Source organism: Lotus japonicus, chromosome 2, assembly GCF_012489685.1.
Source record: "Lotus japonicus ecotype B-129 chromosome 2, LjGifu_v1.2".
In the NCBI taxonomy this organism is placed as follows: domain Eukaryota; kingdom Viridiplantae; phylum Streptophyta; class Magnoliopsida; order Fabales; family Fabaceae; genus Lotus; species Lotus japonicus.
Window position 1 is genome coordinate 59,421,172 of NC_080042.1, and position 26,206 is coordinate 59,447,377.

Genomic DNA, 26,206 nt, shown 5'->3' on the forward strand with positions numbered 1-26,206 from the left:
ATATATACATAATTGTATTAAACAAATTTATGATTGTTGTTTCTTATTGGACAAGTATTCCAGAAACAATAGCTGTTATGATAGCTATATTGATTCAAAATTTTGATGCCTTAAGGGGAAACTAGTTAATTATTTGTAACTGTAAATGGACTTTGAATATTTCAAAAGACATTTTTATTTTTATACAATTATCTTGGAATAGGTTTACCATAAAAAATACAAGGTGAAGCTCCCCAGATAAATTCTAGTTAGTTTTAACATTAAATGGTACATCTTACTATATTTATTTAATTAAGTTCATTGCACAACTTATTCAAACATGTCAGCATCATTCTGGTTCCTATGAAGTATTTATAGTGTACTTAACTTTAAGAGGCGATTTGTGCTGTTTTGAAAACCAAACATCCAGCTAGTTTCTAAAATTGAGGAAATGGCTTTGAGTTGTGAAACCTCTAAATGGAAGTATGATGTATTCTTGAGCTTCAGAGGGGTTGACACCCGCATGAGCTTCACAAGCCATCTTTATCATGCTCTAGGCCTAAAGGGAGTTAACACTTTCATAGACTACAAGGACCTGAAGAGGGGAGAGAATGTTTTACCTGAACTTTTAAAAGCTATTGAAGTCTCAAGGATTTCAGTAGTCATATTATCTAAAACTTATGCTTCTTCCACATCTTGCTTAGATGAACTCCTGAAGATCCTTGAGTATAAGGATTACAAGGGCCAGCTTGTTTTACCAGTCTTTTATCATGTGAATCCATCTCAAGTAAGGGAACAGAAGGGAATTTTTGAAGAAGATTTAGCCAAACATGAAGACCAATTCAGGGATGATGTGAACAAGGTGAAAAGGTGGAGGGAAGCTCTATGTGAAGTAGCCACTTTGTCTGGGTGGAACCTTGGAGATGGGTATGTTTTTGTTTAGAGTTGATGTTTTGTTGATTATTGTTGAGATATGTAGATAAAATAAATAGTGAATACATATATTTAGTATATTTTATCTTTTATTAGGTAGATCTTTTCCTTATTTAGCTATCCCTAAACTCTTGTATATATATATGTACTCAACTTCATGGAATAATCAATCAGAATATTTCATTCAAGTTGGTACCAGAGCTTTCTGATTCAAGTCTCCCTCTGGTTTACTAGTTTAGTTTAGGGTTTCAGCCGTCGTATGCTAACCCTTATTTTTACCGGTTAGATTTCCGGAAGCAACCACCGGCCACCACCCCTGTTGCTGGCTGCTGCTACCATAGTCCGCTGCTGCCACCACCGTGATCAGCCGCATCCGCCGCCACCGCCGGTCGCCATTGACAATCTTTCTGGGTTTGCTTGTTTTTCTTCTAGGACTCCTCTTCCGTGGTTCGTTTCTGTGTTTGAGGTCTCTTGTTTCTGTTTTTTGGCCTGCTTCAGTCAGTGAGCCTTTCGTTTGAAGTGTGTTTGGATTTGTTTGGTTGCGGTTGTTTTCTCTGTTTCTGGTTGTTGTTTTTTTCATGGAGGGTTTGCTGAAGGATAAGTCTCCCAAGGGTGATAAAAAGAGTCTCATCTCATTTGCTTTTTCTGGGACTCCTGTTATCACTTTTGAGAAGTTGAATGAGGCAAATTATCTAGATTGGTCCAATGTTGTTGAGATTTGGTTTTTGGGTCAAGGTTTGTCAGAGCACCTTGCTAAAAAGTGTGCTGATATTGATGCTTCTGAGAAGAAGGAATGAGAGAAGGTTGATTATCAACTTGTTTCTTTTTTATACCAGGCAATTGAACCTAGACTGATTGTTCACTCTCGTCCCTACAAAACATGTTATGATGTGTGGAAAAAGGCACATGACATCTATGCTAATGATATTCAGCGTTTGTATGATTCAGTACGTAATTTGGAAAATCTCCAGATGACTGATCTTAATTTGCCGTCTTACCTAAATAAGGCACAATCTACCATTGTGGAGCTGAAGTCAATGCTGGTTAATGACGATTTGAAGAAGGTGTTGGAGAAACTTGACAATATGTTCATGGTGTTTGTTTTGCATGGTCTCCGTAAGGATCTGGAATCTGTTCGAAAAAAGACCCTTACTAATCACAATATTCCTACAACAGAGGAGCTTATTAATCGTTTACATCGTGTTCCTTCATCTACCACTTCTGCTAGACTTGAATCTCATACAACCTCTGACTCCTCTACTCTCATATCAAATTCTTTTGAGTCAGGGGGTCGAGGCCATGGTCTTAAAGGTGGTGGACATGGAAGAGGAGGTAGAGGAAATCTCCATTGTTCTTATTGTAAGAGGGATGGACACACACAGGATCGTTGTTACTCTCTAGTTGGGTTTTGAAACAAAACTGCTAATGTCGCACAGTCTATGGAGTCCAAGGTTGAATTTGATGGTGCAAAGAACCACTCATTCTCAGCTGATGAGTACATGGAACATCTCCAGCTGAAGGGTGCTCAACAATCATCTTCATCAGCGATTGTTGCTCAAACTGGTAATTATACGGTTTGTTACTCTCATTCTACACCTGTTGGATCATGGGTTTTGGATTCTGGTGCCTCAGATCATCTCACCGGCAATCCTTCCTTTTTCTCTAACTTATCTTCACCCAAAACTACACACCATGTTACCCTTGCAAATGGCTCGAAAGTACAAGCCACCAGTGTTGGGCAGACATCACCTCTTCCTACACTACCTTTGAGTTTCGTTCTATTGGTTCCAAGATGTGCTTTTAATCTTATTTCTATCAGTAAATTAACCAAATCATTAGGTTGTGCCATAACTTTTACCTCTGATTCCTTCTTCATACAGGACCGGAGTACGGGACGAATGATTGGAGCAGGATCTGAATCACATGGTCTCTATTATCTACAACAACCATCTTCTGCAATTTGTGCGGCTTCTGCTGAGTCTCCGAGTTTACTTCATCGTTGTCTGGGACATCCGAGTTTGGACAAGTTAAAGAAGATGGTGCCTTACTTGTCGCAGTTGGAGTCTTTGGAATGCGAGTCATGTCAGCTTGGGAAGCATGTTAGGTTGTCTTTTCCTAGTAGTGTCAATAAAAGGGCCCTACGTCCATTTGATATCATTCATTCTGATGTTTGGGGTCCAAGTCGTGTTTCTTCTATCTTAGGATATAGGTATTATGTCGGTTTCATTGATGATTTATCCAGGTGTACTTGGATATTTTTAATGAAAGTTAGATCTGAGTTGTTTAGTATCTTTCAAAATTTCTGTCATGAAATTGAAACTCAATTTGATAAGAAAATTCATGTTCTGCAAAGTGATAATGCTAAAGAGTATTTTTCTGATTCCTTCAACTCTTTTATGAAGTCTCATAGTATTATACATCAGTCTAGTTGTCCACACACACCCCAACAAAATGGGGTAGCTGAGAGAAAACATAGACATATTGAGGATACTGGTCGTACTTTATTGATCAATGCTAATGCACCTTTAAAGTTTTGGGGTGAAGCTATTTTGACTGCACGATATTTGATAAATTGGATGTCATCATCTGTTTTGGGTAATCAGATTCCTCATTCCATGTTGTATCCTAGGGAATCTTCATTTTGTGTTCTGCCTCGTGTCTTTGGTTGTACTTGCTTTGTTCATGATCTTTCGCCAGGTCGTGATAAGATGTCTGTTCGGGCTGTCGAATGTGTCTTTTTAGGTTACTCTCGTGTTCAAAAAGGGTATAAGTGTTACTCTCCATCCACACATAAGTTCTACACTTTTGCAGATGTCACGTTCTTTGAAGATACACCTTACTTTGTTACAACTGGTCAACACTCTGATCTAGATATCTTTCCTGTGGTCTTACCTGTTCCTCAGATGTCTATGTCACCATCTTCAGTTATTACTTTCCAAGCAGACACTTCCACTCCATCAGCGCCAGCTCCTAATATGTCTCGTTATCGCATTACTTATGAGCGTCGCCCATGAGGTATAGTAGCGGATGATCCCCACGACTCAGTTTCTGCAGGAGATGAGACTTGTGATTTGGTTCCTCATCCAACCTCCTCTCTTGCTTCAGATCCTGTTGACTTGCCCATTGCCCTCCGGAAAGGTAGTCGTTCTACTCGTAATCCTCATCCTATTTATAATTTTCTCTAATATCATCGCTTGTCACCTGCTTACCACGTTTTTGTTTCTACCATATCTTCCCTTACTGTACTAAGACTATACAGGAGGCCCTATCTCACAAAGGTTGGCGTCAAGCGATGATTGACGAGATGACAGCTTTAGAGTCTAATCATACATGGGAGCTTGTTACTCTTCTTGCAGGGAAATCTATTGTTGGTTGTCGTTGGGTCTTTAATGTTAAAGTAGGCCCTGATGGACATATTGATCGATTGAAGGCTCGTCTTGTTGCGAAATGGTACACTCAGGTTTATGGCTTGGATTATAGCGACACTTTTTCACCAGTTGCAAAGATGGCGTCTATTCGTTTATTTTTTGCCATGGCTGCTATGCGATATTGGCCCTTGTTTCAGATGGATATTAAAAATGCCTTCTAACATGGTGATTTGGAAGAACAGATCTATATGGAGCAACCACCGGAGTTTATTGCTCAGGGGGAGTCAGGACTAGTTTGTAAATTGCAAAAGTCTCTGTATGGTCTGAAACAATCACCCCGAGCTTGGTTTGGTCGTTTTAGCAATGTTATTCAACAGTTTGGGTTCGCTCAGTCTTCTTCAGGTGTTCATCCTCAAAGACGTTCATTTATCTTGTTGTCTATGTGGATGATATTGTAATCACTGGTGATGATCAAGAGGGCATACTGTAACACCCCGATTTCCAGGTGTCACTTTAGTAACCAAAAATAAACTTTACGCGGAAAACAGGTAATTTTTTTTTCCGTTTGATTCCTTTTAAATCAAGCAATAGGAAATAAAGACATAGCCCAACCACTAAACTAACCAATATACATCAAATATAAACATGTACAGCCTCAGCTGCACTTCCACGTCACGCGCACTCGCAGTGACTCCAAAGCAGTGTGCCCGTAGGCGAATATATACAGACCCAGAAGTGTAAGTGAGAAAATTATAATTACAAACCACTAGAAGAAAGTCGGCCTCAAAATGGCATAAGCAAAAACCCCTATGGTCCGACTGACTCACTGTGATCCCTCAGTAAGAGAACCACACAAAAGTCATGCGTCGGGAACATACCCTGTCCCAAAAGCAAAACGAATCAGAGCTCTACACAAAATATGACGCGTGCCTAAACCTAACCTTCCAGTGCCAAGCCCACAATGATCTGAAGTCGGCAAGTTGAAGCTCAGCTCTATGCGTCATAGAACTCCTTTCGTCAGACGTCCACGCTCGTCAGTCCGGTCCTCCATGACCCTTCCCCGGTACGTCGCCTGATGACCCACAAGATCGATCACCCAAGCGGTGGGGCAAGTCAGTCAACCAGCTCAAACCTGATCCCCCCCCGAGGGAGAGACCATCGAAATCCAATCCACCGTCGACATCTGGCAGCAGGCCGACCGCCCAAACACAAACATGAAATCAAAGCCAAGGCGCTAGGGTCAACTCACGGAATAGAGTAGATATACAAAAGACATGTGATTGGGGATAAATATATATATATGTCATTATATATATAAAAATATATATTCCTAGCATGTTATCGGCTCTAACAATGCTTCAATAAATCAAACAGCATACAATCCCAATCAGTATGAATGTATGCGTGAAATGCAATCATGATCCTGATTGTGACGCGTTCCCGTTCGTCACAAGTGAAGCATTCCCGTTCTTCACTATGGATGAACCATTCCCGTTATTCATCCTTGGTGAACCATTCCCGTTATTCACCCTTGGTGAACCATTCCCGTTATTCACCGTATGATGAACCATTCCCGTTATTCATCATTAATACATTGGTGAACCGTTCCCGTTATTCACCAAAAGATGCACAGGTGAACCATTCCCGTTATTCACCCGATTGATGCAATATGGTTAGCCAAACATCGAATCGTCCTCACCACACAAACATTTAGCTCAAACCCAATCTCAAAACAACCCAAGAGTTAGTGTCGGTCAATACAACACAACTCGGAGTTAGTGTCGGTCAATACAACACATCTCCCACCACAAAACCCACAAACAAAGCCAGAGTCAGTTTCGGTCAATACAACACGACTCGGAGTTAGTGTCGGTCAATACAACACAACTCCCACCACAATAGAACCCAAGGGTTTAGTGTCGGTCAATACAACACAACCCCAACAACAAGAGCACTGAGTGTCGGTCAATACAACACAGCTCCAACCACAAGAGTACACAAGGGTCTAGTGTCGGTCAATACAACACATCCCAAACAACAAGAGCACTAAGTGTCGGTCAATACAACACTGCTCCAACAACAAGATAACCCAAGGGATTAGTGTCGGTCAATACAACACAACCCCAACAACAAGAGTACGTAAAGTACTCGGTGACTTTCAATCATCACCGTAGCTCACCTCAGTGGCTTTCCCCAAAACCAAACCCACAACAGAAGTCGACTTTTCCCCGTCTTTCGTAAATATTTTCCCCTTCAGTTCTCCTATGCTTAAACGCTAATAAAAATTGTTTCAATTCGAATTAGTCAAGTTATGAGTTTATTTCTCAAAGTCTAAGTTTCCCAAGTCTTTATTTTTCGAAAGTCTAATCATTCTAGGTTTTCAAAGATCAACCACCCAAAAATACATTTCCCGGGGAAAGTCTAAGAATTCCAACGAATCCCAACAAATGGCTAAGTCTCAAACCCCACATTTGGACTTGCCTAGGGTTGTTCATCCAACCCGAAACACCAACTTTAACCAGTTCAGAGGTTCCCCACTCTGAAATCGCGTCAAAACGCACAATCCATCAATATCACAACAATATCACCATATCACAAGTTATGGAAAAGCATCATAACATCAACTCATCATCACAATCAACATCAGATAAAGCATAAGTCGAATTTATCGACGCCTATCATGCAATCATAACTATTAGTAAGTCGCCCTAACCTCGAGCTGATCCAGCCTCGCAATCAAAATCTCCTTCACACGAAAGCTTTAAAACTTCCAAAGTTCCTTCAACTGAACCTCGGAGAAAAACAAAGCAGAATCCAAACAAAATCGATTAGTTCGATCGCAATACAACACATAAACGATAAACAAAGCATTAAAGCTTCAGAATACGACAATCGGGTACGAAAAGACAAGTTTTCGAAAACGAAACCCCCCCCCCCTCACTACATAACTCACGGCCATAAAGGAAAAAGGGCTTCGGCTCTTTTTCTTCGATCAAATCTGTTCACAAGGTAGTTTTAGGGTAAAACTAAGGCAAAGAAACTGTCGGAACAATTTTCGGACAATCGGATCAAAATACGGCCGTTCAGAGGCGTTTTGGTCCAAAATTAAAGCTCAAAACCTCAAAGTTATCAGTTCTGAAAACAAATTTGACAGCAATGATCCTAACGACATCCGTGACAACAAATCCTAAAGGCACGAAGTCAGATTATGACTTTTCGACAATAAAGTTTCGAAATGTGAGACAAAAAGGGTTTTGAATCAGTTTTTCAGATCCTTGACAACTGGATCACAATCAGCGATTACTGACAGAGGTTTTAGGCTCTTGGGAACCTAGGGAACAAACCCCAACCAAGAAATCAGAGAAATCGGACAATTTTACAAAAAGCTCAAAACTGTGAGCACAGAAACGACTTCAGAAACGCAACAGAAACAGTAATCAGAGGTAGGAATCATGCTAGTTACCTCAATACCTAGAAGTAGGGACGAACTGCACGAAGATCGGTCGAGTTTTCGCGAAAATATTTCTCCCCCAAGCTCCCCTCAACTCGCGGCCCCAAGAGAGTGAAAATGAAGATATTTTGAACTTTTGAGCTATTTATAGGCAGGCGAAATCGCGGGAAAATGAAAATTTCGCGATTCCGATTTTTACAGCACATTCACCGATGAATTCTAAGAGAGATTCTGGCGTCAGAATTCCAGAACTCAAAACATATCTCTGACATTTGGGAAAAACGATATCTAAAATCCCAAAAGCGGTGTAAGTTAATCTGTCCCGAAAAACTACTTTTTGTTGTGATGCTCAAACGACAAAACTTCCTACAGAAGAAAGATTGGAAATGTCGAAACAAATCTGGCAACGGGGACGGAAACTTCGTTAGAAGTCCCGAAAAGAAAAAGTCTTCATCCATCGCTCGAAACTAGGGTTTCGAAGCAAAGAAATTAGCGTCGTCGGACTTCCGAAAAGTGAATACTATCGTGCGTACAGTCCAGAGTTCCGAAATGAAACGCTGGTCGAAGGAAAAATAAAGAGAACCTTTAAATTTTTCAAGGATTCGAAATCCCACTTAAATCGTTGCTCTAAAGCGAAATTAGCCTATTCTGGACACGCTCGCCATAAGGCAGGTGTGCAGACGACTCGCACTAATTCCTACAGCGACTACGCAACATTCCTCAAGCAATTCCTGAACTTTCTTCTTCATTAATCTTTCCCAAATAGCAAACTCCTGTCACGCTTACACTGATTCTACGCGTGAGTCGGAAATTAGCTTGTTCTGAAAATCCAGGTCTTACACATACAAGCTCTTAAGCAGCACCTGTTTGAGCATTTTCAGACTAAGGATCTTGGATCTTTGCATTATTTTCTTAGGATTGAGGTAGCTCAGTCAAAGTCTGGCATTGCTATTTGTCAAAGAAAGTATGCGCTTGATATTTTGGACGAAACGAGCCTTCTTAACTGCAAGCCTGTGGATACTCCTATGGACCCTAATGTGAAGCTTCTGCCTAACTAGGGGGAGCCTTATTCTGATCCAGGAAGATATAGGAGGTTAGTAGAAAAGTTGAATTATCTCACAATGACCAGGCCTGATATATCATTCTCTGTTAGTGTTGGCAGTAAGTTTTTAAACTCTCCTTGTAAGAGTCATTGACAGGCTGTTATTCGGATACTTCAATACTTAAAAGGGTCGCCTGGAAAATGTCTTTTTTATACTGATAGAGGTCATACTAGTATTACTGGATATTCAGATGCGAATTGGGCAGGTGATGCAGGTGATACGAGATCCACCTCTGGTTATTGTGTTTTTATTGGTGGAAATCTCATCTCTTGGAAGAGTAAGAAACAAAGTATTGTTGCTAGATCAAGCACCGAAGCTGAGTATCGTGTTATGACTCATACTACGTGTGAGCTCTTGTGGTTGAAGCACTTACTTCAGGAGTTGAAGTTTTGTGCGATTACTCCTATGAACTTAGTATGTGACAATCAGTCAGCTTTATATCTTTCTTCTAATCCGGTTTTCATGAACGAACAAAACATATAGAAGTTGATTGTCATTTTATTAGGGAGAAGATTCTTTGTGGTACTATCAAGACTTCTTCTATGTTCTCTCAAGATCAGCTTACTGATATTTTTACGAAGGCTTTACGGGGTCCCCTGATAAAATATATATGTGACAAGCTGGATGCATACGATTTATATGCTCCAACTTGAGGGGGAGTGTTGAGATATGTAGATAAAATAAATAGTGAATACATATGTTTAGTATATTTTATCTTTTATTAGGATAAATCTTTTCCTTATTTAGCTATCCCTAAACTCTTGTATGTATATACATATGTACTCAGCTTCTTCATGGAATAATCAATCAGAATATTCCATTCAAGTATTATTAATTCTTTATTGGCGACATATACTTGGAAAACTTCAAACTTCAAAGGTTAAACTATGCTAGGATCTTTTTTTTTATATTTAAAATAATAATCATTAACACAGTACACAGGCATTATTTGAACTGCAGAAGTTGACAGTCAAACATTAGCAAATGAAAAGATCAAAAGATAGAAGAAGAATATGCTATTATCCTTTGTTGATTATCAAAGGAAAATAAATTTTTATATCTGCTGAAGTGCTGCCAATTTTCCATTCATATCAATAACATGTTACAGGGCTCATTCTCATGATGCTAGAAAATTAATCATATCTGAGAAACTTAAACTGTGCCCTTTGGATTTCTAATCACAAAAGGAAATGACCATAGGATCACCCAATCCAGTGATTGATAGGCTGAAAAGTTAAAATAACTTACATGATTTGTAAATGCTGCATCTTAATTACAGCCGCTTTTTCTTAGTAATAGAAAAGTTTCTTTGCCTTTGTGTGCAGGCAGGAATCTAAGTTTGTACAGAGAATTGTTGAAGAGATATTGAGTAAGCTGAACCGCGCGCACCTTTATATGTCGCTAAACATCCAGTTGGACTGAATTCACCTATTGATCACTTTTGGACACCAGAGTAGATGATGTGCGGGCTATAGGAATTTATGGGATTGGAGGAATTGGGAAGACAACACTTGCTAAGACAGTTTATAACCATATTTCTAATCAGTTTGAGGGCAGTGCCTTTATTGCAAATGTTAGAGAAATTTCTAGTAATAGATTTGGCATAGTTCAACTGCAAAAAGCACTTCTTTCAGAGATTTTGAACTGCAGAGAGTTTAAAGTAGGAAACAAGGATAGAGGGATTAATCTGATAAAGAACAGGCTTTGTAGTAAAAAGGTTCTTATAATTCTTGATGATGTCGATTCATTGGAGCAACTGGAATCACTGGCAGGAGAATATAGTTGGTTTGGATCAGGAAGTAGGATCCTCATAACAACAAGAGATGAACATTTGCTAACTGCGCAAAATGTGGAAGGAGCCTACAAGGTCAAGGAGTTAAGTCATGGAGATGCTCTTGAGCTCTTTAGTTGGTTTACTTTCAAAAAACCTTGTCCTCCAACAAATTTTGAGGAAGTGTCCCTCCACATATTAAACTATGCCAAGGGCTTGCCATTGGCCCTAACTGTTTTGGGGTCCTACCTGTGTGGTAGAGACAAAGCAGAATGGATTAGTACATTAGCTAAACTGAAAAAGATTCCAAATAAACAGATATATGAAGTTCTGAAAATCAGCTTTGATGGGTTGGAGGAGACTGAAAAGGCCATCTTTCTGGATATTGCTTGTTTCTTTAAGGGAGAGGACAAGGAGTATGTGAAAATGATACTAGATGGTTGTGACATGCACTCAGATAGCGGTATCAGAGTTCTAATGGATAAGTCTCTGGTTACTGTGGAACTGAACAAACTTTGGATGCATGACTTTTTGCAAGAAATGGCTAAAGAAATTGTTCGCCTCGAATCCCCCAATGAGCCTGGTAGACGTAGCATACTATGGTTTCCGGAAGATGTTCTTCATGTGTTAAACCTAAATACGGTAATCTCTAGGGACATATTTATGCTAATATCAAAAGGTTCAGTTCTGTGTTTCATTCAAGTACTTAATTAACAATTCTCACTGTTCATTGTTTGTGTACCACTATGGAACTAATAAAGTTGAAGGAATAAGACTTGATCTACCTGAGTCGGATAAGAGCATCTCCAATGCATGGTTGCTTGTTGGGTTGCTTAAATGCTATTCTGGTGGGCCCAGACTGCCACATAGGATTTAAGCAACTCATAAGCAACTCATGTAGAATACACTCCAGTGCATGGTTGCTTATTTTACTTTTAGTTGGACCCCACTGTACCTCATATGTTTATATTTTTTATTTCCAACTAAGCATGACTTAAATTTAAATATTAATTAATATTTATAACAATATAAATATATTTAAAATTGGACATGATATTTAAAACAATGCATTACATTATATTATATAATTAAATTCGAAATAAGATACAATTCATTGCAAAATAAATAATAATGAAAACTCTCTCAAAGATTAAATTTCATTATTCCTACTTTCGGAGAGCTCCCAAATATGCTCCACCAAGTCTTCTTGAAGTTGGCGATGGATTTCTCTTTGACTCATATGACCTCTTCTTTCTAAGAATGTTGCAAATGAAGGGATAGGACCGTTAGATACTTCAGCGGTTATGATGGCATTGTCTACTTGGTCGTAAACAAAATTACCATTATACCCATCACGTTCATCTTCAACAATCATGTTATGCAATATAATGCATGCATACATTATTTGTTTCATGGTATTCACATGCCAGAAGCGTGATGGGCCACGAATAATTGCAAATCGAGATTGGAGTACTCCAAATGCGCGCTCAACATCCTTTCTTGCTCCTTCTTGTGCTTTGGCAAACAATTGTCTTTTTTCTCCTTGTGGCATTGGGATTGTCTTGATAAATGTAACCCACTCGGGATAGATACCATCCGCTAGATAGTAACCCATATGATATTGTGTTTTGTTCACCACGTAGTGCACTTCAGGAGGTGTGCCATTCAACACATTGGTAAACACATCAGATTGGTTTAGCACATTGATATCATTATTAGAACCTGCAATGCCAAAAAAAGCATGTCAAATCCACAAGTCAGATGAGAAACAAGTGCTCCAACCAATTACATTTATTTTTCTTGTTGGCCAACAAATGCTCTTTAATGAAAATCAATAACTACCAACTACTTTTATTTTTCTTGTTGGCCAACAAATGCTATTTAATGAAAATCAATAACTCCATTCCTATCAACATTGGTTCCTGCTCGTGCAAGTTAGCTGATTACATTTTAAAAACAATAATAAGAAACATAATAAAAATTGGCTTTTAACAATACATGGCTTATTAAATACGTGCCAGCAATTACATGCATGCATGCTCATTAAATATTAGAACCAATTGTAACTCCTTGGCTAAAATACAATAAAAAGAGTAGTCTCATCACGGGTGCCAGCAATAAACTTTTTGTAATAAAAACCCAGGGTAATTGTAACTCCAATTATAATTAAAATACAATAAAAAGCATAACACTACAATATTGGCTAATTAAAATACAATAAGAATTAGAAACATTACATTATAATATTAACTAAAACAAAATAAGAAATAGAAATATAATAATTATTCCTTAAACAAGTCCTCTAATTGGCGCCTAGTGTACACACATATGTTCTTAAAATCTGCTAATTGTTCCTCATTCATGTTAGATGTGTCTTGGAAAAGGATATCATTTAACATCTTCAGCTGGTCATTCTTCTTTAAACGCTCAAGTCTTGCCATCCTTTCCTCTTTTTCCTTGACAAGAGATTCCGCCTCTGCCATCTTTTGTTCATTGTTGGAAGTCGTTGTAGCCTTTGCCTTTGCCTTAGCCTTTGCCTTTGCCTTCATATCTTTCTGACCCGGTGGACGGGAAAATATTTGTACTACCTCATGTTTTGAACCATCGATTGATGTGTGCACCCCATCAGTAGAATGTTGTGACTGCTGAGAATAGATTGACATTGCTTCTCCTTTCCACTTGGGTTCATCTTTCAACACCCGCCATGCATGCTCAAAATTGAATGTTTTAGTCTTTTCCATTGCATTATACAATGAACATGCATCAGCCATGATATCTCTCTCAGAGTAGCCGCTCTTCGGAGGGTTGGTAACTTTCTTGTAGCAACCGACAAAAGTTGAGACCGCTTTACTCAATGTATGAAAGCGAGACTTCAGTTGAGACCATTGCCTCTCAGGAGAACCTACTTTGCGGTACTTGTTGTATTGATGTTCAATCCTCCGCCAAAAGGTTTCAGCCTTTTGATCAGTTCCTGTTATCGAATCCTTTGAAATGTTGAGCCATGTCTGGAGAAGAATTATATCGTCATTTTCGCACCATTTCAAGCGTTGTTTTTTGGTTTTCTGGCCATCTCCTTTAGCAGGGAAAGTAGTTTCATCAAGCTCATCAACCATACCTTCAAATTGTGTTTCAGGTACTTTTTCACTACTGCTACTAATTTGAGGGCTATAGGAGTTTGGTGGTGGTGGTAATGGATGCACAAAATGAGTTGGATTTTGGGAACCATCTCCAGCATGTGGTTGGTAAATGAATGGTTGTTGTTGATACATTACATATTGTGGATTTGGAGAATTGTTACCGGCATAATGTGGTTGGTTTTGGTAAAAGATTGGTGGTTGTTATGAGACTTGGTTTGGAGGTGGTTGTTGTGAGACTTGGTTTGGAGGTGTTTGATACATTGAGCTTTGTGGATTTGAAGAATTTTCAAGAGTAGTGAAGATTGAATTTTTAAGTACTCACAATAAGCTTGAAAAGAAGGATCCATTGAGTATGTGAAAAGAATGAAATTGTGTGAAAGTGTAAAAATGTAAGTAAAAAAAACTGGTACAAACATCTTATTTATACCAAGATACATTGGCATTTAATTAAGAATGAATTAATTAAAAAAAATTGGCATTTAATTAAAAAAACCGGTACAAGAATGAATTTTTTTTCCTCATATTGGGCCCAACGGTCACATTATGAACCAAAACGACAGCACATCACCAATATCTCACCCAAATCGACATTACTCTTTCACCGTTCTCGAAGCTTCCTTCTCTTCACACACTCTCCATCCATCAATTCAAACCGTATGAAACTTTCTTTACTCCACCCACTCTCTCGAAGCCTCCACCCTCTCAAACCCTCTTTCTCTCTCTCACTTCAAAGCTCAGACCACAACCGCCGTGCCCTTTCCTTTCCCAGATTCGAAACCGTCCCTTCCTTTCTCCACCTCCAACCCTGTCAACCCTCTTTCTTTCTTACGGACTCAATCGAAGCCCAGATCATCCATGTAGCCATGTTCCTCTGAAACCCTCTCGTTCTCTCTCACTCTCAATCGAAGCCCATGCTGCTCTCTCTCGCTCTCTGTCGTTCACTCTCACTTTCAATCGAAGCCCATCGCGTTCTCTCGGCGTTCCTCTGTTCGCTTCTCAAAGGCTCAAAGGTTTGAAGGCAAACTCCAGATCGAGGCCCAAATCGAGCGTCCTCAAAGGTTAAGAGGACATGCAAGCCTCCAGATCGGAGATCGGAGGTTTGAAGGCTCAAAGGTCGGCGGTAGCTGAATCAGAGGCTCAAAGGCTCATAGGTTCAGAGGAGATCCTCTCCATTTTTGTGTAATTTTTTTGATTTGTTTAAAAAATGTGTATTTTAATTGTTTAATTTAATCTGTGTTCATCTCCCTTCCCCTTCTGTTGTTGAAATTTCTGAAATTTAAATCTCTTTTCTGGGTTTCCTTGTATTGTTGGATATGCTTGTTCATTGATCTGTTCTTCCCTCTTCTTTTAACGATTATTCTGTTGTTGCTGAATGGAAGAGAAAAAGCAATTTTTTAATGGCTGCAGCAAGTTAAGGAGCGTTGCTTAGCTATGAGCTGTTAGCAACGCCACCTCAGCAAGCTCCAATGGGGGAGAAAAATAAGGAACGCAGCTTAACTTAAGGAACCAGGTTAAGCAACCCCCATTGGAGTTGCTCTAAGGTTGACATAAAGGGTGAATCTTTGGCAAATATGAAAAGACTTAGACTTCTCATGATCAGCAATGCACATGTTTCAGATGATATTCGATATCTGTCTAATGAGCTAAGGTTAATTGATTGGCCAGGATACCCTTCTTCAACTCTACCACCAAACTTCCATCCAAAGAGGCTTATTTCTGTAAACTTGAGTTGTAGTTGTAGTCACATCAAACAGTTGTGGAAGGGTGCTAAGGTATGTTGTTTCTTTAAACTTGAGTTGTAGTCGCGTCAAACACTTGTTGTTTAATAACATAGCTAACAGTCTTTGCTTTTTATTTTACTAATGATGCTTGTCCTCAGATATTCAAAGACTTGAAACTTGTATCCTTTAGCTGCTGTGAATACCTCACTGAAATTCTAGACTTCTCAATGATTCCAAACCTTGAAAGTCTCAGCCTAGACAACTGTAAAAGTTTAACCAAGGTGCATGAGTCTGTTGGGTCTCTTGATAAGCTTGTTACTTTGAACTTTCTATTATGCTCCAATCTCAAGACTCTTCCGAGTCGTCTCAAGTTAAAATCTCTACGAACTCTCCTCCTTACTGGCTGCTCAAAGGTTAGAAAGTTTCCTGAGATTGTTGAGAAAATGGAACATCTTCACGAGATTCTTCTCCAAGGGACTGCAATTGAAGAACTACCAAAGTCAATAGAATATCTGATTGGGCTAAAAGTCTTACTCTTGGATTCTTGCCAAAAGCTTGAGCATCTTCCCAGTAGCATTCAGAATTTGCAATACCTTACTGAACTTTGTCTCACTGGCTGCTCTAAGCTCCAGGAGCTTCCAAAGCTTCCACTAAACACAAGATATATAGACACAAGTAATTGTAGATCATTGGAAAGGTTTCCAACATTATCCAGCCCATCAAATTTGAGTGCAGAGGAATTCCCAAGGTTTTCTCGAATGATGTTCATCAACTGCCGTAAACTAATTAATAAGCAAGTTCAAGACCACATGACAAGTCTCTTTTACAATGAGGTCAGTGCTTCTCAAGATTGAACTATCTTAAAAGTTTAAGCTGTTGAGTAAAGAACACTTGATGGTTTCTATCAGTGCTAAATGCTTGCTTGTGTTCCTCATGCAAAACATTTAGGGACTAAAGTTGATTTTAATGTTTCAGGAATCTACTGATGAAGTTATGCTTCCAGGGAGCAATGTCCCAGATTGGTTTCAACATCAGAGTACCAACGGTTCAATTTCTCTTGATATAGCTTCAAAATTATATGGTAAGCATGTGGAGTTGTTTTTTTGTGCAGTTTTTGAGGTGGACAAAGGTGCTACTACCACTGGTATGTTTTCATGTATATATGAGGTGATCACCAATGATCAAAAGACACTTGCAATAGCCAGAAATTTTGAGTCACTTGAGTCAAGTCATGTATGGCCGACTAGGATAAAACCTGGTCGTTTGATGTGGCGCCTCAACGGTACGCATTATTGGAATCACTTTGAGATTTCATTTGGGATATCTGAAGTGTCTTCAAAGGTGAAAGTAAAAGCATCCCTTAAAAGTTGTGGTTTCCATATTTCGTTCAATCAAGAAAGCTATCTGCTTGATCATGAATCAGTTAGGAGGTACACAGGGTGAAGTGGTGAACGATATGCTATACCATATAGGTAATGCATAACAGAATGGATCATTAGTGACATTGTTATATTTTTAGGGTCTAACGTATTTAATTTTTGTGAAGAGAGACAGACACAACATGACAAGTTTATGTAACATGAGCGGAGTCAATGTATGTCTAATTAAGCATATGAGTAATAAAAGATTAACAAGGAAAGAGAATGAAAGTTAAAATGATCTTCTCACTTTATAATTCAAAAACATGCATATAAGATTTCAGGTTAGAATTTATTCATTACAGAAGAGTAAAGATTATGTTGCACTGGTACAAAAAGTGCAGTCGATATATTTATATTACATAAAATCTGATTCTGCCTTGATCCACTATGGAACAAGGTTGATCAGTCATGTACAAATTCACTCCTAGCTAATAACTGACACCAATAGCATAATTCCTGCCTCTTAGCCACTCAGATGGACTTATTTTTATCCAACCCCATTTCTCCCATGTTTTCTAGCCAGAGATTTCAGCATATATTGTTGAATAATAGGATAAACCCAATCATCCACATTGAACTCAACATCCCTTCGCTTCTTCTGAGCTTGCTGTTTCATTTAATTTTGGGCCTTTGATAAGTTTTCTTTCAGTTTGTCAAGCATTAAATCTCGTTCCTGAGTGAGTAAATTCACAGGGTGTTAACCAAACCATATTCACTTTAAAACCACTTATATGGTTTGATTTATTATCCAAACCAGTTTTAAAATTATGGATATGGATAAAAACCAGTTTTAAAATCTGGATAGTTAAAAACCGGTTTTAAACCAGATATTTTTCAAAACTAGTTTACAACTGGATTTGGTTCAAAAACAGATTTAAAAGTGGATTTAGTTCAAAAATCATACATAAATTTGGATTTGGTTCAACAACCCGTCAGTCATAAACCCTAAAATCGAAAACAAAACTTAAAATCGGCCTTAAAAACTAAAATAAGCATGAAACCTCAAAAAATGTCCCTGAACTCTAAAATTGGTCCATAATCTTAAAATCGGAAAAAACACTAAAATGAACCCAAACTCTAAAAAGCAGCCAAAACCCCTAAAATCAATCCAAAATCCTAAAATCGAAAAAACCCTAAAATCGACCCAGAATTTTAAAATTAGAAATGAAAAACCCTAAAATCGGTCCAAAACACTAAAATCGACATGAAAACCCCAAAATCGGCACAAAACCTTATAATCGTCAAAAACACACTAAATCGACAATAAAGCTTAAAATCGGTCGAAACCTTAAATCGACAATAAAACTTAAAATCGGTCTGAAACACTAAAATCAGCGCGAAACACTGAAACCAGCCTTACAACGTGAAATTCCTGTGAAGAAGCTGAAAAAAAAACACATTTCTACATTGTTAATTCAAATTAGTTTCAGTTTAAAAAAAACCTAAATATTCTCACACTCATGTTCTCTTACATATCATTTATTACATATTTTTCTTCTCATCTCTCTCATCTATTCTATCACATCACTTAGATAATCTCTAATGCAAGGTTCTTAGTTCTTATTTTGAGTTAAAAATTAAGAACTAAGTTCTTAACCACTGGAGGGGATGACGTGAAGTTCTTAGTTCTTAAAAATAAGAACTATGTTCTTATATAATAAGAAGTTTTACTTTTTGAGTTCTTAACATAAAAGATTAATTTTTTCTCTCTCATTCATTTAACTTAAGTATTGAATTAGCATAACTGTATTGTGGGACCAGATGAATAGTGCTAAGAACTAAGAACCCATGGTTAGAGCAAAATCTGCAAAGAGGTGCTTAAGCACATGTGGCAGTACGAGCTCACATGAATAATGTTAAGAACTAAGAACTAGTATTGGAAATGCTCTTACGGTATCATCAATTTTTGTCTTCTATATTTCTATATCACTCTAGAGGTGGAGACGTGAAAATTAAAACACAATTTTTCAAAAAAATATCTTCAAGCTATATATTAATCACGTGTAGTTTTTCCAATGCAGAAAAAAAAAATATTAATCACGTGTTACATACACTGAAATTTCTTTTCCGTCCATCACGATGTCCAAATTGAGCACTATATAACGATGGAAATGAAATGTTACAAGACACACAAACATTGCAATTTGCAAACCTTAATTAGAGAAAGAAATTAAAAATGAAGCTTGGTACCATGTTTCAAATCCTTCCACTGTAAACCAAAACAAATAAAGTAATAACAAATGGATATTGACCCTGCTAGGGTTTCGCTCTCGGCGGCTGAAATTAGCAACAACCAAGGGAGACCGCCGGACAAGGAGGGGCCTGGGTCACGTCCCTCTTTCCGGGATACACTCATGGGGGATAGTATTAAACCTCTGCCAAAGCCTTTGGAGGACCTTTGGGAGACAGGAAAGATGAAGGTTACCTACGTCAATGATAACCTGCAATTGCCACGACTCCATGTGGATAAATCAGTGATCGATAACATGTGTTTGCCATGGAAGGAATCTCTGGTGGTAGGACTGTTGGGGAAGACGCTAGGATACCGGACTATGAAGGCCAGGCTTCGTGCTATATGGGACCTCTTGGGTGAGTTTGATCTGCTCGATGTTGGGAATGGTTTTTACATGGTGAAATTCGAAAATGATGGGGACAAACAGAAAGTAATGGATGGAGGGCCATGGATGATTTTTGATCATTATTTGGCGGTTGCTCCGTGGAACAAGGACTTTATTTCGCCGGCAGCAAAGATCAATTCTACTCTGGCTTGGATTCGTGTGCCGGGTTTGAATGTCACTTTCTATGATGAGAGCTTCCTCATGTCCATGGCAAAACTAATGGGCACTCCTGTCAAAGTGGACACTCACACTCTGACTGCTGAGCGAGGAAGGTTTGCCCGAATATGTGTCCAACTTGATCTCACTAAGCCTGTTGTGGGCAAATTCTGGTTTGAAGGATATTGGTATAAAGTTGAATATGAGGGACTCCACATTATCTGTCCCAAGTGTGGTTGCTATGGTCACCGTGGCCGCGAATGCACGACACCGCCGCCGACGGTGGCTAGGCCAATGCCTACTCCGGCAGCTTCGGAGCAGACAACTCCTTCGACACCGGCTGCGCCGGAACCATCGCTACCCTCCGACCCTGTGAGCCCTGACGACGTGTCGCCGTCGGATGACCTAGTGGCTAAGGAAACTCCTATGACAGGTATGGACGTCACAGACTCCCAGGAACAACAAGCTCTAACAGATACAGCAGTCCCGCAAGCTAAGGAAACGGTTACTCACCCGATCATTGAGGAGGATCCCACTGTTTTGGAGGTTGCAGGTGAATGGATGATTGTTGAAAAAAGAGCAAAAAAGAAGAAACAGGTAGCTAAACCTGAGGGTCCACATGCTCCCTTGTCTACGGGTGACGTCAAGGGTAAACTATACACAACCTCACGTGGGGTTTTCTTACCTAGAACCTTTAATATGGAGGCCAAGCAGTTCAAAAATTTCCATGTGGGGGTGACAACTGGACCCAGTCGGGATCAATCCCAAGGCGGGAAGAAACGTCGTAAAAGTGAGTTGGGTGCGCTACCAACCCATAGATTTGCCGGTGCAGGAGACACACAAGCTAGCATGGGAATTGGTGGGACTACGAGCTCAGAGACAGGGACTTTTCATGCAGGTACTGGAAATTCTCATGCAGCACCGTCGGCTATTATAGTGAGAGATGGGGCTGGAGTTTCTCATGTGAAGAAATTGGGTTCTAATGTGGAAGGCCCTTTCGAGCCATCTAGCAATGCATCAGTTTCACAGTAATCATCTATCTGGTGATTATGGGCAGCACCTTTAATTGTTGATTATGTTAGATACAACAAACTTAAATATTCTGTCTTGGAACGTTCGAGGAGCAGTAAATGCGACTTGTAAAAGAAATCTCAAGGACATGGTGCAGCGATTGAGGCCTGACATCTGCTTTATTTTCGAAACTCATACTCTTTTCCAGCGCATGAGTTCTTTCTGGCTGCGGTTGGGTTATATGCCTCTAGCTATTGAGGAGGCTCACGGCCACTCCGGTGGTTTGTGGGCCTTGGGACTCACGTCGTTACAGGTTCAGGTATCTGTTTTGGACTCTCATCCTCAGGCGATCAGTCTTCGTTTTAGTTCAGCTTCAGCGTCATGGGTTGGAACGGGGGTTTATGCTAGCCCCACGCCTTCGGCTCGCCAAGGGCTATGGGACCATCTCCGTGGGGTCGCTGGGTTAGTGCAAGGACCGTGGGCCTTGATTGGAGATTTTAACGATATTGCTGCCATTTCAGAGCAACGAGGGGGTACGTTTTCATCATCCCGAGCTCGAACGTTTGTGGAGAATTTTGAGGCTTGCGGGCTTCTTGATCTTGGTTCTTTTGGGCTTTCTTTTACCTGGTACCGGCATGCTCAGGGGCACCTTCCTCTCCACCGCCGCCTGGATAGAGCTCTAGCCAATGCGGAATGGCGGGTTGGGTTCCCTAATGGGTCTGTAGAGGTTCTACCCCGGCAGCACTCGGATCATAGTCCGCTTTTCCTCCGGTGTTGCCCTAGACAGACTCGACTTGTTAATAAGCCGTTTAGATTTGAGGCCGCTTGGATGGATCATCCACAGTATCATCAGGTTGTTTCAGAGGCTTGGCAGAAGGGGATTCCGTGGCTTTCTTCATCTCTTAGGCATGTGCAAGAGGACTCGCTTAGCTTTAACAAGCACGTCTTCGGAAATATCTTTCAGCGGAAGCGTTTGGTGGCTGCCCGGATTCTTAATACTCAGCAGCGACTAGAACAGGTTGATTCTGCAGCACTTTATCGACGCCTACAGGAGCTAAGGAAAGAGCAGGAACAGATTTTGGCGCAGGAGGAAATGTTGTGGTTTCAAAAATCCAGGGAAAAATGGGTTAAGTTTGGGGATCGGAACACGGCATTTTTCCATGCTCAAACGGTTATTCGTCGACGGCGAAACCACATTCAGGGTATCACGCTAGCTGATGGAAGCTGGTGCACCGATGCTGAGCACCTCAGGGTGGCGGCCCATGAGTTTTACACTAACCTGTTTGCTACTTGTGAACCTGTGGATCCTAGTTGTATTTCTACTCCGCAGTTAGCGTCCTTTCCGGCAGATGGTATTACGGACTTGGTTAAACCTCTTTCTAAGGAAGAGGTGTTTGTGGCGATCCAGCAAATGGGTTCTTTCAAAGCCCCAGGGCCGGATGGTTTTCAAGCCTGTTTCTACAAGAGGTATTGGGAGGTGGTTGGGGACTCGGTTTTCTCCTTTGTGCATGATGCTTTTGAGCTTGGTCACTTTGATCCAGTCATATCTGAGACTCTTATTGTTCTTATTCCCAAGGTGGATAATCCTAAGTCTTTTAAGGAGTTGCGGCCCATCAGCTTGTGTAATGTTCTCCACAAGCTCATCTCCAAGGTCTTGGTTAACCGGATCCGCCCGTTTTTGAATGATTTGATTAGCCCGTATCAGAGTACTTTTATCCCTGGTCGGAGTACTACAGATAATGCTATTGTTCTTCAGGAGGTCGTTCACTCAATGATGAAGACGAATCGGCGCGAAGGAGATGTTATTTTTAAATTGGATTTGGAAAAGGCCTATGATCGACTTGACTGGCGGTTCCTGGAGAGTACGTTGGTGGAATTTGGCTTTCCTGACAAATGCATTCGGCTAATTATGTTTTGTATGACATCAGTACAGCTGTCAGTTCTTTGGAATGGAGACAGACTCCAGGGGTTTAACCCCAAGCGAGGGCTTCGTCAGGGAGATCCTCTCTCGCCTTATCTCTTTGTCTTATGCATGGAAAGGTTGAGCTCTCTTATCTCATCGGCGGTTCAAGATGGGAGGTGGCAACCTGTGACAGTGAAGGGTTCTACCCTCCAACTGTCACATCTTTTGTTTGCTGATGATCTTCTCCTTTTTACTAGGGCTTCGGTCGCGCAGGTTACTTTGGCTAAGGAGATTCTGGCATCTTTCTGCCATGCTTCCGGGCTCCGTGTCAATGAGGGAAAGTCTATGGCTATGGGTCAAAGGAACTTATCGCAACTAATGAAGACCAGGATGTCTGAGATTACAGGGATCCAGTTTTCTCCTAACATTGGTAAGTACTTGGGTTTCCCTATCTTCAATAAAAGGGCAACTCGAGGGGACTTCCAGTTTATGGTCGACCGTGTGACTACCCGAGTTTCTGGTTGGAAGCATAAACTTCTTAATCGGGCGGGCAGACTTACTCTGGCTCAATCTGTTCTTTCCTCTATGTCCACGTATTGTATGCAACATGTTTGGGTTCCTACTGGTGTTTGCAATGATATCGACGCTGTGGTTCGACGGTTCGTTTGGAAGGGAACGAGGACTCAGGGGATTCCGTTAGTAAATTGGGATACTGTAGCTCAGCCTCAGAAATATGGGGGTTTGGGCTTGCGTCAGGCTCGTGATCATAACATTGCGCTCCTTGGTAAGAATGTGTGGCAGCTCATTAATAATGAGAGCAAGCCCTGGGTAACTTTGGTCAAGGAGAAGTATGGTGTGCAGGGTAACTTTTTGTCGTTGCCGGTAAAGAGCGGCTCCATTGTGTGGCAATCCATTCAACGCACCCGGGATGTGATACGGAATGGCTTTTCCTTCAAGTTGGGTGATGGTGAGTCCCCATTTTGGTCTACAGAATGGGTTGGGAACTTCAAGTTATGTGACTCGGTTGTGGCCATGGATATTCATGATGTTGGCATACCAATTCGTGCTGTAATTGTTGATGGTGCTTGGAATCTTTCCCAGCTTTATACTAATATTCCTAGTGATCTTCGTGAGGCGATTGGTGCTCGTGAGTGTGTCTTAAACACACGGGTGCCTGACTGCATGGTGTGGACAGAGCAACAGATGGGCAGTTATACCGCGAGCTCCGGGTATCACTGGCTGATTCAGGAGCGTTGGAAGCACGACCCCAATCCTCCACCAACGCTGGATTGGAATTGGATATGGCGCATCAAGGGCCCTTTTAAAATCCTCTTCATGATATGGCTTTGCTGCCATAATGCCCTACCGGTTAATCTCTTGCGGTACCGTCGGAATATGGCTGCGTCACCGCTGTGCTCCCGTTGCAATCTTTATCCGGAATCGGTGTTGCACTGTCTCCGCGACTGCTGGTTCGCACGTCGAGTCTGGCTTAAGCTGGGTCTTCCTCCAAATCATGTGTCTTTTGCGACTATGGAGCCTCGAGATTGGCTTCAGCGTTTGCTTCCCCACGCGGAAGCTACGACTTTGACAGCCATTTGGGGAATTTGGAATGCCAGAAATCAAGCTTGTTTGGCTCAGACCATAATTCCTGAGGAACAGCTTCTTCGATCAATTCAGGAGCATCGTACTCTGATTTTGAATGTGTGGCCTGCTTCGCATTCGGTCTCCCCGCCTCGCCTGGTCTCGTGGAAGGCTCCGTTAGCTCCTGCGGTGGCAGTTAACTGTGACGGTAGTGCGTTGGGGGTCCCGGTGCGGTTGGGTTTTGGTGGCTGCCTGCGCGCAGCGAGCGGGGACTGGCTCTCGGGTTTCATGGGACATCGTACGCGAGGCAGCGTGTTGAAGATGGAACTCCTTGCTATTTTTCATGGTTTGGAGCTGGCCTGGCAGCAAGGGCATAGGCGACTGGTGTGCTATTCTGATTCTATGTTGGCTGTTACTTTGATTCAGCATCCTCCTTCCCATCATCATGAGTATGCTGTCTTGATTTTTAACATTTGTGATCTCCTGCGGCGTGGCTGGATTGTTCAAATTGAGCACACTTTGCGGGAAGGAAATGCTTGTGCAGATTTTCTTGCTAAAGCTGGTGCTTCGCAAGATCTCGAGCTCCTTCATCTCCAGGACCCATTGCCTGGCATGGCGCCCTTGCTTTTGGCAGACTCTCTAGGAATAGGGACTATTAGGCTGTAGCGTGCTTTGTTTTGTTTTTCCCTTTTGTTCTCTTTGTTGTTAGCATCAAAAAAAAAATCCTTCCACTGTGTTTCCTTTCTCTTTTAGTCCTCAACACACAGCCACTGCTAGCAGATGAACCAGAGCCAGCAGTGGTTGATATGCAAGGGAATCCTCTACTCCCCGGAGTGCAGTACTACGTTAGGCCGGTTTCCGCCGAGAAAGGAGGCCTCGCTCTCGGCCACACAAGGAAAAAGACATGCCCTCTTGATATCATCCTCGACCCTTCTTCCATTATTGGCTCACCAACCGTGTTCCACACATCATCCTCATCAGACGTTGGCTACATCCCAATAAGCACTGATCTCACTGTTGAGATGCCGATATTAGGGAGCCCCTGCAAGGAGCCAAAAGTGTGGAGGCTCGCGAAGGTAGGATCAGATTTCTGGTTTGTGAGCACTCAGGGTGTCCCAGGGAACCTTGTTAGCAAGTTCAAGATTGTGAGATTTGAAGAAAGAGATAATCATGCCAATGAAGGTGAGATCTATAGCTTCAGTTTCTGCCCCTCTGTATATGGTGTTATTTGTGCTCCTGTGGGGATCTATGTAGATGATGATGGAACCCAAGTTATGGCTGTTGGTGCTGGTGTTGGTAAGCCATACCATGTGAGGTTTCAAAAGGTTTCTTCCGCATACCTTGAGTTGAAGAACCAAGATTTTAGCGGTGTGTAAATTTGGCAGTTTTTTGTTTTGTGGTGAGTCTAGCTGAATGGACTCAAAATTAAATAAAATGCTAGCCACCGCACAATGGAGAACTACCAAAATGAATCAATAATACTTGAGTAATATGCTTATCCAAAAAAAAACTTGAGTAATATAATTCAGTAAAGCTCTGAACTTGCTATTCTGATATATGTGAATCTTGAAGAGAGGGAAAAAAGGATGGGTCAAAAATAGAATTTTCCTTCTTATACCTCAAATTGATAAAGGAACTCAACAAATATAATTTATTATTTTCTGTTTTAAAAACATACAAAGATTTAATCATCTTCCAACAAAGATTTTACATTTTTCTCATTAACAATGTGATTATAAACATTCTACATACTGCCGAATAAAACCACAAACCTGTTGATTTTCAAAATTTCAATCCTCGTCAAACTTTGATTTCAACTTCTCAATAGCAAACACGGGAAGATGTAAAATTTTCACAAATAACAATCACTCATTTTTCATTCCAAAAGAGATAATTAGTGTATTCAAACAGACTATCATATTTGTATTTGTCTGTATCTATCATTCAAGCAAGTTAAATAGCCCAAAACAAAAGAGCTCTAGTGCCACACTGATGGAAATTAAATTCAACATAATAGCAAGAATAACTCAAACAGAGTAATACAACAACGTAT

At 40.6% G+C, this 26,206-nt stretch overlaps 4 protein-coding genes across 6 annotated transcripts; 3 read left to right on the forward strand and 1 right to left on the reverse strand.

Annotated features, from left to right (window-relative positions):
- Nucleotides 1-8,852: 8,852 nt before the first annotated feature.
- LOC130736747 (disease resistance protein RUN1-like) lies at nucleotides 8,853-11,319 on the forward strand. Its single transcript, XM_057588537.1, has 3 exons — nucleotides 8,853-8,892; nucleotides 9,025-9,262; nucleotides 10,287-11,319. The coding sequence occupies exons 1-3, from the start codon at nucleotides 8,853-8,855 to the stop codon at nucleotides 11,317-11,319; spliced, it is 1,311 nt and encodes a 436-aa protein (XP_057444520.1).
- A 436-nt stretch (nucleotides 11,320-11,755) lies between these two features.
- LOC130736748 (glutathione S-transferase T2-like) lies at nucleotides 11,756-13,874 on the reverse strand. The gene is made up of 3 exons (XM_057588538.1): nucleotides 12,932-13,874; nucleotides 12,199-12,327; nucleotides 11,756-11,967 (listed from the first exon to the last, which is right to left on the reverse strand). Exons 1-3 carry the CDS (start codon nucleotides 13,872-13,874, stop codon nucleotides 11,756-11,758), a joined length of 1,284 nt encoding a protein of 427 aa, XP_057444521.1.
- Nucleotides 13,875-14,314: 440 nt separating this feature from the next.
- Nucleotides 14,315-17,122, forward strand: LOC130738584 (disease resistance protein RPV1-like). 3 transcript variants are annotated; one of them, XM_057590647.1, is made up of 4 exons: nucleotides 14,316-14,921; nucleotides 15,408-15,514; nucleotides 15,622-16,296; nucleotides 16,439-17,122. In XM_057590647.1, exons 3-4 carry the CDS (start codon nucleotides 15,691-15,693, stop codon nucleotides 16,904-16,906), a joined length of 1,074 nt encoding a protein of 357 aa, XP_057446630.1. In that variant the 5' UTR covers nucleotides 14,316-14,921; nucleotides 15,408-15,514; nucleotides 15,622-15,690; the 3' UTR covers nucleotides 16,907-17,122. The 3 variants fall into 3 exon arrangements, with proteins under 3 accessions (XP_057446628.1, XP_057446630.1, XP_057446629.1); XM_057590646.1 differs by having other exon boundaries at nucleotides 14,316-14,893; XM_057590645.1 differs by having other exon boundaries at nucleotides 14,315-15,514.
- A 1,827-nt stretch (nucleotides 17,123-18,949) lies between these two features.
- LOC130738585 (kunitz-type elastase inhibitor BrEI-like) lies at nucleotides 18,950-25,686 on the forward strand. The gene is made up of 2 exons (XM_057590648.1): nucleotides 18,950-19,082; nucleotides 24,874-25,686. Exons 1-2 carry the CDS (start codon nucleotides 19,061-19,063, stop codon nucleotides 25,527-25,529), a joined length of 678 nt encoding a protein of 225 aa, XP_057446631.1. The 5' UTR covers nucleotides 18,950-19,060; the 3' UTR covers nucleotides 25,530-25,686.
- The last annotated feature ends 520 nt before the right edge of the window (nucleotides 25,687-26,206 follow it).